The sequence below is a fragment of the Camelus ferus genome, chromosome 6 (assembly GCF_009834535.1).
Source record: "Camelus ferus isolate YT-003-E chromosome 6, BCGSAC_Cfer_1.0, whole genome shotgun sequence".
Lineage (NCBI taxonomy): Eukaryota > Metazoa > Chordata > Mammalia > Artiodactyla > Camelidae > Camelus > Camelus ferus.
In genome coordinates, this window is record NC_045701.1 from 71010812 (window position 1) to 71024126 (window position 13315).

The following is a 13315-nucleotide window of genomic DNA, read 5'->3' on the forward strand; positions in this document are numbered from 1 at the left end:
TGAGGCTTCCTCTGAAGATGGGCCAACACTGGAGGGTGCAGCCGAGTGTCTGTAAGCCAGCCTCCACCGACACCAGCAATCACTCCTGACCTATGGAAATAACTTTGGTCCCAAGAGAAATATTTGGGTCTTTTGGTGTGAAGACACAGTCCTGGGCTATTGTCACTTACTGAATTCTGAACTAGGAATGAAGCCCTATACTTACACTGTTGCTAAAAATGACTCATTTTCTTATTTTTTAAAAATCCGGAATTCTCCCATTTATAAATATCAAAATTGTTAGGTTTGTGGGACACTTTGTAGGAGAACACTTTTCTTGGAATTTACATCTGCTTGTGTCCTAGTGTGTCCCACTCAGCACCCTGCATGCAGCTTTGAGTCCCTGCCTCTTTTCAGCATCCCCTGTCCATCTTATTTGAAATGCTTCTCAAACCATTCTTTCTTTTCTAATTCCACTCTCACCACCCAGGTTTTAAGCTTATCACCTAACATCTGTATTTCTCATAATAACTTGCATTTTTTCTTTTGGATTATAAAAGTAATACATGCCCTTTAGGAGTGTGTATCTGTGAGTGCATGTGTTTAAGGACATTTGGATCTGTTCTCTGTACAGTTTCATACTGTGTTTTTTTTTTTTTACTTGAGAGTCCAGCATGTTCCTGTATCATTAAGTATCTTCAAAAATATTCTGATGGATACATAATATCTCCTTATATGTTTAGAGCAAAATTTATTTAACAGTAAATCCTGTTAGCCATTTAGGTCTCCTTTTTCATTATTAAAATCAATGTTTGTTTTCAAAATCTGTTCACAGTATAGTATAATGAATAAGAACACGGGCTTTAGAGTTTTGAAGACCATGGTTCAGACCCTAGATCTGCCATTTATTCCTAGGCCTCAGTTTCTTTCTGTGTAAAATGGGGATTATAATAGTATTTACCAATAGAATTATGACAGTTTGAATACGATGCATGTAGTATACTCATTTACACAGAGCTTGGCACATTGTAAGTTCTGCTAAATAGTAACTGCTGTCATGATACTCACCTCATTAATCATCTGCAGTTGTTTTGCAGTGTAGTTCCTAGAAGTTAGATTGTAGATATCAGCATTTGATACTTTTAATAATATACTGCCGAATCTGTTTGTAAAAGGATTCTATTTGCCAAATAGATTTGGCAATATATTATTAAAAGTATTAAACATACACTATTTACGTGACATATTATTATTTAAACAGTGTAGGTACTTATCGAATATCACCCTTTGCCATTATTAGGTACTATATTTTTTATTATTGTTGTATATCAGTGGTAACACACAAAAGTGTTAGAATTTACATTTGTTTGCCAGTGGAAATGACTAGATTTAAATGTTTAATTGGCTAATCATATTCCTTTTCTGTAAATTGTTTCTTAAAGTCAGGGCCCATTTTTCTATTGCCTATGCATCTTTTTTCTAAATCAATGAGTTCTTCTTCTTATTAACGACTTAAATTTGTTGAGCATTGGAACTTTCATATTAGGAAACAAGGGTCAAGAAGACTAAGTAGTTTGCCTAATTCTCAGAACCTTGCCAGGCACAAAGTAAATGCTTAGTAAAATACTTGCTTTTTTTTTTTGTTATTAATCTTTGTATTTCACAGCACCTAGAATAGTATGGTGTTTTGCACATACTAGGAGCAGAATAAATACTTGTTAACTTATATTGACACCAGCCAGCCTCACTTCTGCTCTTGGATGTGCACAGAAGCCAGCCTTTAATGGGTGCCTTTGTCATTTGTCATAGCCACTGTTTAAGCTCAGATGAGTCAGCGTCTCCTGGACACTGCTTGATTATCCCCATATGCTTTTAATGATACTTTTCTAAAACTCTGTAAAATCAGGTTATTTCCATCACTTCATTTCTAGGTAACAAACCTGAATTTGGCAAGTGGCGTCGTAAACAGAAGCAGTGCTTCAACTCCCCCCACCCTTCGGCCTGTCATCAGTCCTAATGGCCCAACGTGGTCAATACAGTCAGACCCCCAGGCTCCTGAGAGCTACTCCACCCCTCCTGGAAGCAGGTAGGTGAAGGCCACGGAGCCAGCATTTGGGTCACCCAGGGACAGCCTGGGTCCTACGCAAGCCATTCTTTTGTGGGTCCCCACACAAGCACCAGTAAGACAGGTGCCTTTCCCCACCCATGTCCACCTTCTGGTGCTTGAACACAGGGCCTCACTTCACTGGTAAGGCAGTTTGTGGGCAAATCAAATGAAAAGGAAAGTTCTGATACAGCTCAGCAATTTCACTTCTGGGTGGAAGAGCAAGAAGTTTTACTACGTTTAATCCTTGCCTGTAGTCAACATTTTCTTCCTTTCTTTTCTTTCTTTTCAATATATTTTTATTGAAGTATAGTCGGTTTACAATATTGTGTCAATTTCTGGTGTACAGCACAATACTTCCATCATATAGGAACATACGTGTATTTGTTTTCATATTCTTTTTAACCATAAGTTACTACAAGATATTGAATATAGTTCCCTGTGCTGTACAGTATAAACTTGTTGTTTATCTATTTTATATATAGTAGTTAGTATCTGCAAATCTTGAACTCCCTATTTATCCCTTCCCACCCCCTTCATGTATTGACTTTTGACATTTTCTCCTCGTCTCCTAATTCTTTTTTATACCTTCTGCTACATTGTGTTTCAGTAACTTTGGACCCTTTCCTTTAGAGGGACATGCTTGTTTTTTTATGTTTTCATGTAGGTTATCTAATTTAACTCAAACAGCCTCTCTGGACACTGTTCATTTGGGAGGTGGGAAGGCAATTTCCTTTATGTAGTTAAGCAAAGTGGCAGAGGATAAAATCCAAATAGATTCTGCCCATAAAGTAATCAAACCTCTGACTTAAAGAAGAAACCACAGTATTGAATTCTAGTCTCGATCTAAATTTTAAGTCCTCTATGTAAAAATCCTAAGAAGAAATCAATTCCCAGTGCATCTTGCTTCAGTGGCCATTAATAAATATGGGTTTGATTGCATCAGTCCCGGAGTCTAATGAGCTAGAAAGGAGTGTGACTGTTACAGTGAAGCATTCTGACCAGCTGAGATATTGTCCCCTCCAATGAAGAAGCTCTTCCACAGGTCTCACCAGGTCCCCACCCCCGGGCCAACACTTCCAGCCTCTGCCAGCCAGCCGTCTCTCAGGATGCTGCCTTGTCCTGAGGTCAAAAGGGGTGAACGAAGGCTTGAGCGTGGAGGAAATACCTAATTGTTGTTACGGTATCTGTTGGTGTTAGAATGATTACTTCAGGAGCTAATTTGGGAAGCGGAGAGTCTGCCCAGGAAGCAGCATAAACACAGGCACATTACATCATGCTCTGGTACAGTGTCCTTCATACCAGTGATCATGGTGGTCAGGGGTGAAAAGAATCATCTCAGTGAAGAATTATGAAGAGCTGAAGACCAAGAGGCAGGGCTTTTTAAGACAGGACATCCTCCCACGCAATTCTCTTCACAGGAGAAGTCTGTCCTTTAGTGATTTACAGTTACAGAGTAACCGCATTCCTAAAACATAAGTCGTAAAAAAAAAGAAATTCTGTTTATACCACAGAGCTTTATTTTCCATATAAAATATTTCCAAATATTCCATTTTCATTTTACAATCAGAGCCTTGTTTCTATGGAAAACATTTTCACTGCAATCTTGGCCATATTATCTATATGACAAGCCTACAGCCGTTTTCCATGCTATAAACAAAATGTCAAAACTACATACTCTGGAGAAATAGAGTTTTAGCATTTTTTTATGCTTATGGGTGGAATAAAAATTATGGCTGGGTTTAGAGCCTTTTCTTGGTAGCACCTGTTAGTGTTGAGACACAGAAAGATGAAGGAATTGGTCAAAGTCAGAGGCAGGACCCAGGTCCCACACTGTGAGTGGCCTTCTCCCAGCCGGACTGTGCTCATGAGCTGGCACATGGTGCTTTCGACTTCAGAACCGTTGGCACCAGACAGTAGCCCCCACAGAGTCCCCTGGTCTCTCCTGTTTTGGGCTAGTTGTCCCCACAACGGCCCTCTCTTCACCTGCTCTTCCAGCTTTAGGACCAGTCTTCAGGCCCCATCCCAGTCCAGGGTAGCCCTGGAAAATCTTCCTCTGCCCCCGCATAACCTCTGGTTGCCAGGCCAGCCTGGAAGCTCAGCTTGGGAGTTCCTGTTCCATGTGGAATTCCCAGAGATACCTACCCTAAAGCAGCCCTAAGTGATTTCTCAGAGGTCCTTACAGAACCAGCTATGATGTGGGCCCCAGCCAGACCTCCAGCAGGCATTCTGCACAGTTCCGTGCCCCAGTTTCTCTGTTTACCTGCTAAGTCACTGTTTTGTGGATATTTATTTAGTCTCTTATTGTTCCTTCCTCAGAAGTAAGGGTGACTAAGTTTAGTGAATAAGGGATTAGTAGCTTAGAGATGTGACTTTCGTTACTGGTTTTTGACACTAAGTGACCCTAAACTATTCATTTAATCTTTTTATTGGGTCAGCATACTCACATATAAACTGGCCTGTTTTGAGAGCTTTTAGGTGGTCCTTAAAGCACTTTGATCTCCCTGGAAGTGGGTGCTAAGTAAATAAAAGGTACTCTTACTTGTTCGTCTACAATAGCATCAGTGGATTCCAGTGCTGATAAACTCTCATAATTCACTGAACCAGGGGCTGCCCTGTAAACAGTAAAAAGATGTAAGGAGAATCCAGTGTGGGCTGTACTTTTCATCTGCATATTGGAGGATTCAGGGACTTGGTAGCCACAGGAATGAAAACTGGTGACTCACAAGAACCCTGCAAATAGTGTTATTTTTCATTTCCCTCTGGTGTTGCTATTGTTCTCAATTTTATGGATCACACAAGTTTTCACCAGACAACCTTGTTCTTCCCCCGCTGATTTGAAACCACCCCAAATGTAGCCCAGGGCTGTCGTCTCCCATTGGGTCAGTGTGAGCTCAGCCCAGCTCCTCAAATCCCTTGGTTCCTTTGGTCTGTCTGGAGTCCCTGCTCGAGCTTTGTTGTGGGAGAGGAAGGCAGAGAGCCCACGACTTGCCCAGACAGTCTGAGGCCTGGCCGTGGAGCTTGCAGTTCCCTAGACACTCTGGAGTTGGACTTGGCCAGCCATCCCTCTGTTGTTACTTTTCAGAGGTAATAAGTGAGATTAATTGCAGGCCATTCTCCAGAAGAGAAAGTAGTCAGGGCCAAATACAGTCACATGTTTAGAAGCCTGAGGTGTGCCTCAGAGCAAAGCCGATTTAGAATTATACAATCGGGCCTCCAGCATGCAGGTACCGAGTGTTCATGACCTCTTTTTTTCTTAAAGGGATCGTATTCGGTTTGTAGATGCTGATACGTGGGTATTAGGCATTTCTTTAGCCAATGAGATGGGTAGGATTTCTCAAGCTACCTTTAACTATCCATTTTTCTGGGCACATGGGGAGTCGTTTGGAGCTGAGGCTTGAGGTGGGAGGCCTCTCTTCATTACTGCCAGCCTTGAGTGGAATCGGATGGTGTCAGGGAGGAGCACTTCCTAGGTGAGGCGTGCTCAGTGGGTTCACAGTGCATCTTTCTTTGGGAGACCTGGAAGGGTTACTGTAAAGTCTTGGCTGCTGCTTGGAATGATTTGGGAAGGACAGGGCCTCAGACGGCTTGGCAGGAACCTGAGGCTCTGTTTTTTTCCAGTCCAGCCCTTCCTTGTGGATCAAGCTGTCAGGGAATCCCACGAATGTCTGGCTTCTGCCCCTTTGTATGTTTTTCCAGCATTTGTCATTGAATTATTTTTATCCATCTCTGGCTTTTTCACACACGCAACCTGGGGATTTGTCTGTTCCTCGATATTAAAGGTGGGGGAGGTTGAAGGCACAGCCATCAGTTTGTTCCTCCTTTTTGTGATGGGGCAAGACATCATGGGCCGGGGCTGCTGGGCCTGGAGGCCCCCACTCTGGAAAACAGCTGTATGTCAGAACTTAAGTTCTGTACTTGGGAGTGGAGTACCTTGAAGCCCCAAGTCTTGGAAATGTGGGCAATATTATGTGCCACCCTCTTCCTCTTCAGTGATAAATTATAGTCTGGTACCCTTCTTTACATAATTTTTAGGAATGAATTTTTCAGAGATTCTGATTCTAGTTTAGCTAATACTTTTCTCCCTTCTTTTAGGTTATTTCTTACGAATGTTGCTGGAGATTCAGGTCTCCGACTTTCAGTCAGTCCTCAGAAATACTTTTGTTATTTTGTATTCATTTTCTATGTGTCAGGCATGATGGTAGCTGCTGAGGTATAGTCCCTGGTCTCCCAGAGTTTCCCGTCCAGGGTGTATTTCCACGTGCTCAGCGTAGTGCTGGGTGCTGGGTAAGGTCGTTGTAAAGACTTTGTAGACATGCTGTTGGGTCACCAAGAGGTCACCAGCCATGAGGAGTCACGTGCACGTGGAACAGTTAGGGAGCAGTGTCAGGCAGCATAGAACAAAGATTTAAATTTTGTGGCATAGGCAGTTTGAAGAAACTATCAAGAAGAGTGTGTAAGGATTTAATCCTGCCACATGCTACAACATGGATGCACCTCGAGCACATCCGTTATTTACGTGAAATAAGCCAATCACAAAAAAGACAAATATTGTATGATTCCACTCCTCTGAAGTATCGAAAGTAGTCTAAACCGTAGAAACAGAAAGTCGAAAGGTGGTTGCCAAGGGGAGGGGCAAGAGAGGAGGGGGAATTAGTACTTAATGGCTACAGACTTTCAGTTTTGCAAGATGAAGAAGTTCTAGAGATCTGCTGCACAACAGTGTGAATATACTTAGCACTATTGAACTAAACACATAAAAATGGTTAAGATGGTAAATTTAAAGTTGTACTTTTTACCACAATGAAAAAAGAGTAGGAGGGAGGAGTATGTAACATTTTAAAAGAGAGCCCAGTAGTTCCACAAAAATTATTCAGCCATCAAAATGGTAAGGCTTTGCTTCCATCCTCTGCCTCTGTTTAAGGTTATTATTCTGAAACTGGTCCTTTAAATTCTTCTATTTTTTTTAAAAGCATGTTAACTTTATAGGAAAGGGGGCCATCAAACCCTGTTAGGAAGAGGTCATGGTGTAGTGGAAAGAGGGAGGACTTTAGCATTTGCCTTACTGAGTGTGTGACCTTGGGCAAATGACCTAGCTTCTGTGAGCCAGTTTTCCTATCTGCCTAAAAATGCAGATAATGAACCCCCACCTCATTAAGTTGTTATAAGGTTTAGTTGAGTTGTGCATGTGAAAGTAGCCAGCGAAGTACCTCGTTTGGGTGTAGGTTCTTGATACCATTTAATTCCCTTTCCAGGAAAAAAAAAAGAAGAAACTTAAAATTGGACTTGCTTGGGATGTAGTATTGCTACACTACTTATTTTAGTATCCAGTTTAGAGGAAACTGGCCAGCACCCATGTGCAGTGCACTCCTGGTGCTGGATTACAGAGATGTGGCCTTTGCAGCTGAGGAAAGGAAGGCAACCGAGTGGGGCCAACAGGAGACTTTGCGTTTTCCTTTGACCCTGTGCTGAAGGGTGACTTCTTTCTACTCACCAGGCCCTTCCTCTCTGCTATCTTCTTCTGAATGTTGAAATTTCCATTGCAGCTCAGTGTTCCAGCCAGTAAACACTCATATTTTCCATCCATCCTGGGGGTCGAGCTTTGGGAGAGCTTTGCTCTGGAGGAGTTTGGAGCTTATAATTTTGTACTCTATCCTGTTATATAAACAACACTCTCTAGCCAAAGAGCACAATCACAAAAAGAAACCACTTCTGGGGGGGCCTAAACACAAAAAGAAACTCTTTCCGGTTCAGAGTTCTGTAGAAATGATATTTCATTCTTTATTCTCCTTCTTTGCCATAAAATAAAGTTTCCCTAACCTTCCTCCTCCCAAGTCTTAGCTCTTACCACGCCTTCCCCTTGACTAAAACATTTCTCTGGCACATCAATGATGAAGGCCTGAACTTCTCTCTGAAATTCCTCTGCATCTCTTCTCACTCACCCAGACACATAGCCTTTTAAGGGATGTGCTGTGTGTCAGTCAAGCTCTGTGGCAGATTCTACAGGTCTTCATTCACCGGGGGAGCTAAGTGCCGTGGGTGGTTGCACCAAAGCCAGAGTGACTGGGGTTTGGCTTTTGAAGGAGTGTTGGTAAACTTTGGAAATGTGTCAGAGAGCTGGCTGGACATCACACCTGGGCCCAGGCAAAGTAAATTTGGGAATGTTTGGGCCTAGTATCAGAAGTGAAAGGAGATCTTTTCTTATCTGCAAGCCAAAACAAAATGTGGCCTGCTTTGCAGTTTGCCAGGGTAGCATACTTCCCATTTAGTTTGCCTCCCCACTTCTCTCCCCAAATATTTAAGATAAACCACCTTACATATATTTCCTTAGGATTAACACACACACACACACGCACACACATGGACACAACCCAGTTGTTGTTAGAGGCCAGATCCTGTCTTATTTAGCCATTCACTGTAATTTTATCCACCCACAATTGATGATTCTTTTGGTTTTAAGAGGACTGAATGCAAAAGTCCATGTACAAGCTGAATGAGGCTCCTTTTCTAGAATTTGGAAATTATGTCTAATTTATCTAATTCATAATCCAGTTTAATTCTCACCTGGTTTTTCTATCATCTATCTTTCCAACTTAATAATGTTTGCCAGTCCTGAAAGAGTTTGGAAAGAATCACAGTGGTGAAGAAACACTGTATCTTTCTTCTTGACTCCTGCAGAGAAACATTGATGACCCATTTTTAAAGCTTACTTAATATTGACTCAACAAATTTAGCTAAAGATCCCGACTGATCCTCCTGCCCATCTTTCTGCTAAAAGACTCTCAGCGTATTACTGACCAAGTACAGCTAAGATATAAATGCTTTTTTTTTTAAGTCCTAGAATATAAGAGGGTGAAAGGGGAAAAGTTTCCTGTATCTGTGTTCTAATCAAAGAAAACAACAGACTCGTAGTGTCTGAAAAAAAAAAAAAAAGATTCTCTCGTCCCTGCATATATTTTGAGGGGCAAATTTTTGGTGTAAGTTTCTGGTTTTGGTGTAGGTTCTCTCTCCAGAAAAGAGAAGAACAAATAAAATTAGACTTGCTTAGGATACGGTATTGCTACACCACTTAGTTTAGTACCTAGTTTAGATACAACTGGCCGTCACCCCATGCAGTGTCAGCCAGTATCGCAGTAGGGAAAGCAGTTATACTTAATCACAACGCTAAAGTTTACAGTATTTGTTTTTATTGTGAAGTAAGGATCTATATTAAAATTATGATTACGCACCATTAAAATGCTTCTAAGGAAAGATAGCTAAGGGAAGTTAAACTCAAAAGGGAACATTTAAATTTGGAGCCACGTGTTCTTTGGGAGATGCGAATCGGGCTGGAGGTGAGAGAGGCAGTGTATGAGAGCTTAGGATTTCAAAATGTCACGTCATGTGGCGGGCCCAGGTGTTCATAATAAGTAACAGTAGAAGCCTTGTCCTAATTGGACCATTCTTATGCTTCAGAGGCAATAAAGGGATGTTTTTGGCTTTCATGCGTTATCAGGCTAAGACTTGTATTAATTTGGCTTCAAAGCCAATAATCAATGCCACGTTTTGCCTGGTTTTTAAAGAGAAGTTTTATTATCTTTCTGTGGTGAAAATAAACTATAGGTGCATCTCAGTAAAGTGACTGTAATCTAGAAGGATTTAGATGAGAAAATCAGGCTTTCTGGAACTGCAGATAAGGAAACCATAAAGGGGGGGGGTGGTAATAAATGGGATATATTTAAAGGCTATAGGAAATCAAATAATGTTCTTCTGAAACTGGGTTGCACCAAGGAAAATTGAGTAGATGAAAAAATCTGCCTATATTATTAGTGTTCTCAAATATCTTGCTAGCTGCTTGAACCTACTACCACTGACATTTGAAATACAAGACCCTAAAAGAAGAGTTTTGTTACTTTCTTCACCAAATATTTAGTATATTGAAATATTTGAAAAAGAAGAAAGGTGAAACTGGTAATAAGGAATGTTCCAGCTGGGAAATGGCTTCATCTGGTAGTTGTTAAAACAGTGTTACCCCCAAAAAGTTAGCCTGCATTTATTGGATATCTCCTGAGTGCAAGACATGGGACTGACGCTGAAGGAGGTGGTAGACAGGATCTCTCTCTGTCCACAAGAGGAAAGCTGATAGTCATTTAAGTTATTAATACAAATACCATAAGGCAATATGTACTTAATTGTCAACTAAGAGGATTATGCTGTAATGGTCCGAGTTCAGAGGAGAAATTGTTCCCTCTGACTGGAGAAAGTGGGAAAAACTTCACAGAAAAGGTGTGTGAGCTGAATCTGGAAGGGCAGATGGGGCTTGGGTAGGCAGAGACGCTAAAATTAATCAGTTGAGAGATGATTGCACGTTTACCTTGCACTTGGCACCACATGAGGATCTACGAGATGATCAAGTGTTCTCCACACTCTTGTAAGGTAGAGCTGACAATTCAGCAGGGCAGTCCTGAGACCACCGCCCCGGGTGTTTCCTTATTATTTACATGTGAAATACACAGTAAATGATAAAAAGGAGCATGGGGGCTCAGAGGAGCTCACAGTTCAGAAAAGGTAGTAAAGATGGGTTAAGATAAGGCAGAGGAAGGGTTTGAGGTAGGGTTTAAATGCAGTCCTAGATTATTTACAGGCTACAGACAGGTACAGAGAAGGAGAGAAGGAAAAAGAGATAATGTACAAGGTGTTTAAAGCATTCTCAAGGGGCAGTGAATGGAAACCAGGCTGGCTGATGAAATGTTTCAGTCAAAGCACTTTGAGATTTAAGTGATAAAAGCTGAAATCAAGCTGGCTTGAGATTTTTCAGCTCATATAACTAAAAGGTCTAGAAGTTGATGTTGGTAACTTATGAAGCATCATTAAGCATACTTTCTGATTCCCTCCAGGTCACAACTAAATGAGAAATTATATAGAAAAAAAAAGATAGCAAAATATTGACTTTATTACTTATAAAGATAAACTAGAGAATACAGCTTGGGAATATGGTACAACAGGGCTTTTTACCTCTCAAGGCTAAGTCTTTCCAATTGTTTTATTTATTCTAAAGATTTTCTTTTGTTGATATTTTGTTAATTTTGATAATTAAAACAAAATTCTTAAGAAATAAAAAGACCTTCTAATGTACCGCAAAAACAAAAAATAACTTGGTCTGATTTTCAAGGTGAACACCTGCATCTGGCCTCAATCTGTGTTTCCAGTTTTGTTCTTCTTCACACGTTTAGTTCCAGTCAAATTCAATGGATCAAAAATAGTACATTTCCCCATCACTACATCCTTACTCCATTCCGTGGCGCTTATCCTATTGGTTTACTGTTTACTTAGTATCACTCCTTCACAAAGGGGTAAGTCTTATTCACTGTTGTATCCCAGTGCCTTGGTAAACAGTAGGCACTTAAACATAAAGAATAAATATTAAGTAAAAGAATGAGTGAATAGACATGCTGCTCCTCACCTGTATCAACATGTCCAGACCCTCTTCTCCTACAGGGCTCAGCTCAGCTTGGCCTTCCTGCAACCTTCCCTGATGCCATCCCAAGCGGATATTACTAGGCTTTCTCTCCCTTCTGTTCCTCATCACTGGACTCATAAAAGATATCATTAAAAGATATAATTCAGAGAAAGCTCTGGCTAAGTGCACAACTTTAATTCCTAGAGAACAGATCTTTGTGGCTCTTCCTATCCTAGTTAGCTGAGCTCTAGGAAAAAAGCCCTGTTTCTTCTTCATGGAGTTTAGAGCTTACACAGCCCCCTTCCCAAATCATCAGGTCCTTATTGCTTCTCCCTGAAATCCTACTCAGTTCTTTCTAGTTACCCAAGATCACAAGTGCCCTTTACGCAATCTGAGTGGGGGAGGGGTTGGTAGAGGCAGGGTGTGGACGAAGAGGAAAAGGCAGAGGCCCTTCCATTTGCCATCCTTCTCCCCACCTCACCTAACCCGCAGCAGTCTTGAGAGCCATTCCTAGAAAGTTCTTGAGAATGAAAGGGCACTGCCATCTTTGACTGCCCAGTATGTAATAGCTATTTCTTTATTTCAGTATTTTCACATTGGTCGGCTAATACCTTACTGTGTTCACTGAATATGTGTGATATTTCAGCTTTTTGGTGTCCTTTACAGTAGTTCCTCTCTCCTCACTGTCCTTGTTTTTGATAGACTTATAACTACCTCTCTATCCACAGGTTCTGTATCCATCGATTGAAAATATTTTTTAGAAAATTCATTAAGTTCAAAAAAGCAAAACTTGAATTTGCTATAGTCTAGCAACTACTTATATAGCATTTACATTGGATTAGGTATTATAAGTAATCTAGAGATCATTTAAAGTATACAGTAATATGTGTGTAGGTTATATGCAAGTACTACGCCATTTTATGTAAGACTTGAGCATCCTCAGATTTTGGTGTCCACGGGGGTCCTGGAATCAATCCCACATGGATACCAAGGGTGACTGTATTGGTATCTGCTACCTGGGTGGATAGTATGGGGAATGCGTAATATCAGGCCACCATCTCCCTAACTCCAGGTTCTAGTATCTATTTACTTCTGCTATGACGCATACCTGTCCTCCTTATATTATGGTTGTGTGTATCCTTGTCTTGCCTCCCATAGTAGATTGTAAGCTTTTTAAGGGCAGAGACTGAGTCTTATACAACTTTATATCCTCATGCTTCTCTGTACAAAGTGCTCAGTAAATGTTTGGTGAATAAGTGGCTAAATCAGTGCTGTCCAGTATGGCAGCCAAAAGCCACATGTGGATTTTAAAAATTAAATTTGTTAAAATCAAATAAAATGAAAAATTCTGTTCCTCAGTCATACTAGCCACATTTCAAATGGTCAAAAGCCACATGTGGCTCATAGCTACCATACTGGGCAGCACAGGACTAGACGGCTGACCCAGAAGATGTGGTAAAGACCCAAACTTGTCAGTGGGGGAAAAAATGTACAAAGAAAAGCATATTCTTGATTATTCGCTTAGGCTCTTTGTAGATGTCAAGCCTTTTTTGTTTAGATCTAGAGATTTAGCACAGATGCTGTTCTTGAACTAATTTGTGGTGCTGGGAGGGGCATATTCCTGTGCCTTGGGAATCTCAAAAGCTCAGAGCTTCTGAATTACTAGTGTCTGACCAATCAGAGCTGGGCTGGCTGAGAGGAAGCAGCTTTTTAAGCAGATCTCAGCATTATTATTTTTGGGGGGGAATATGCCCTTGACTAGATATTAGGGAGAGGTCTTGCTTCCCTGCACT

General features: G+C 41.0%; 1 protein-coding gene across 17 annotated transcripts in view; it reads left to right on the forward strand.

Moving 5' to 3' along the window:
• Positions 1–13315, forward strand: part of TTLL5 (tubulin tyrosine ligase like 5) — a 254847-nt gene that overhangs the window by 131502 nt on the left and 110030 nt on the right. For all 17 annotated transcript variants that reach the window (XM_032482399.1, XM_032482401.1, XM_032482408.1 and 14 more), the window contains one exon: positions 1911–2065. In XM_032482399.1, coding sequence (XP_032338290.1) covers positions 1911–2065 — 155 coding nt within the window. The remainder of the gene's footprint in view (positions 1–1910; positions 2066–13315) is intronic.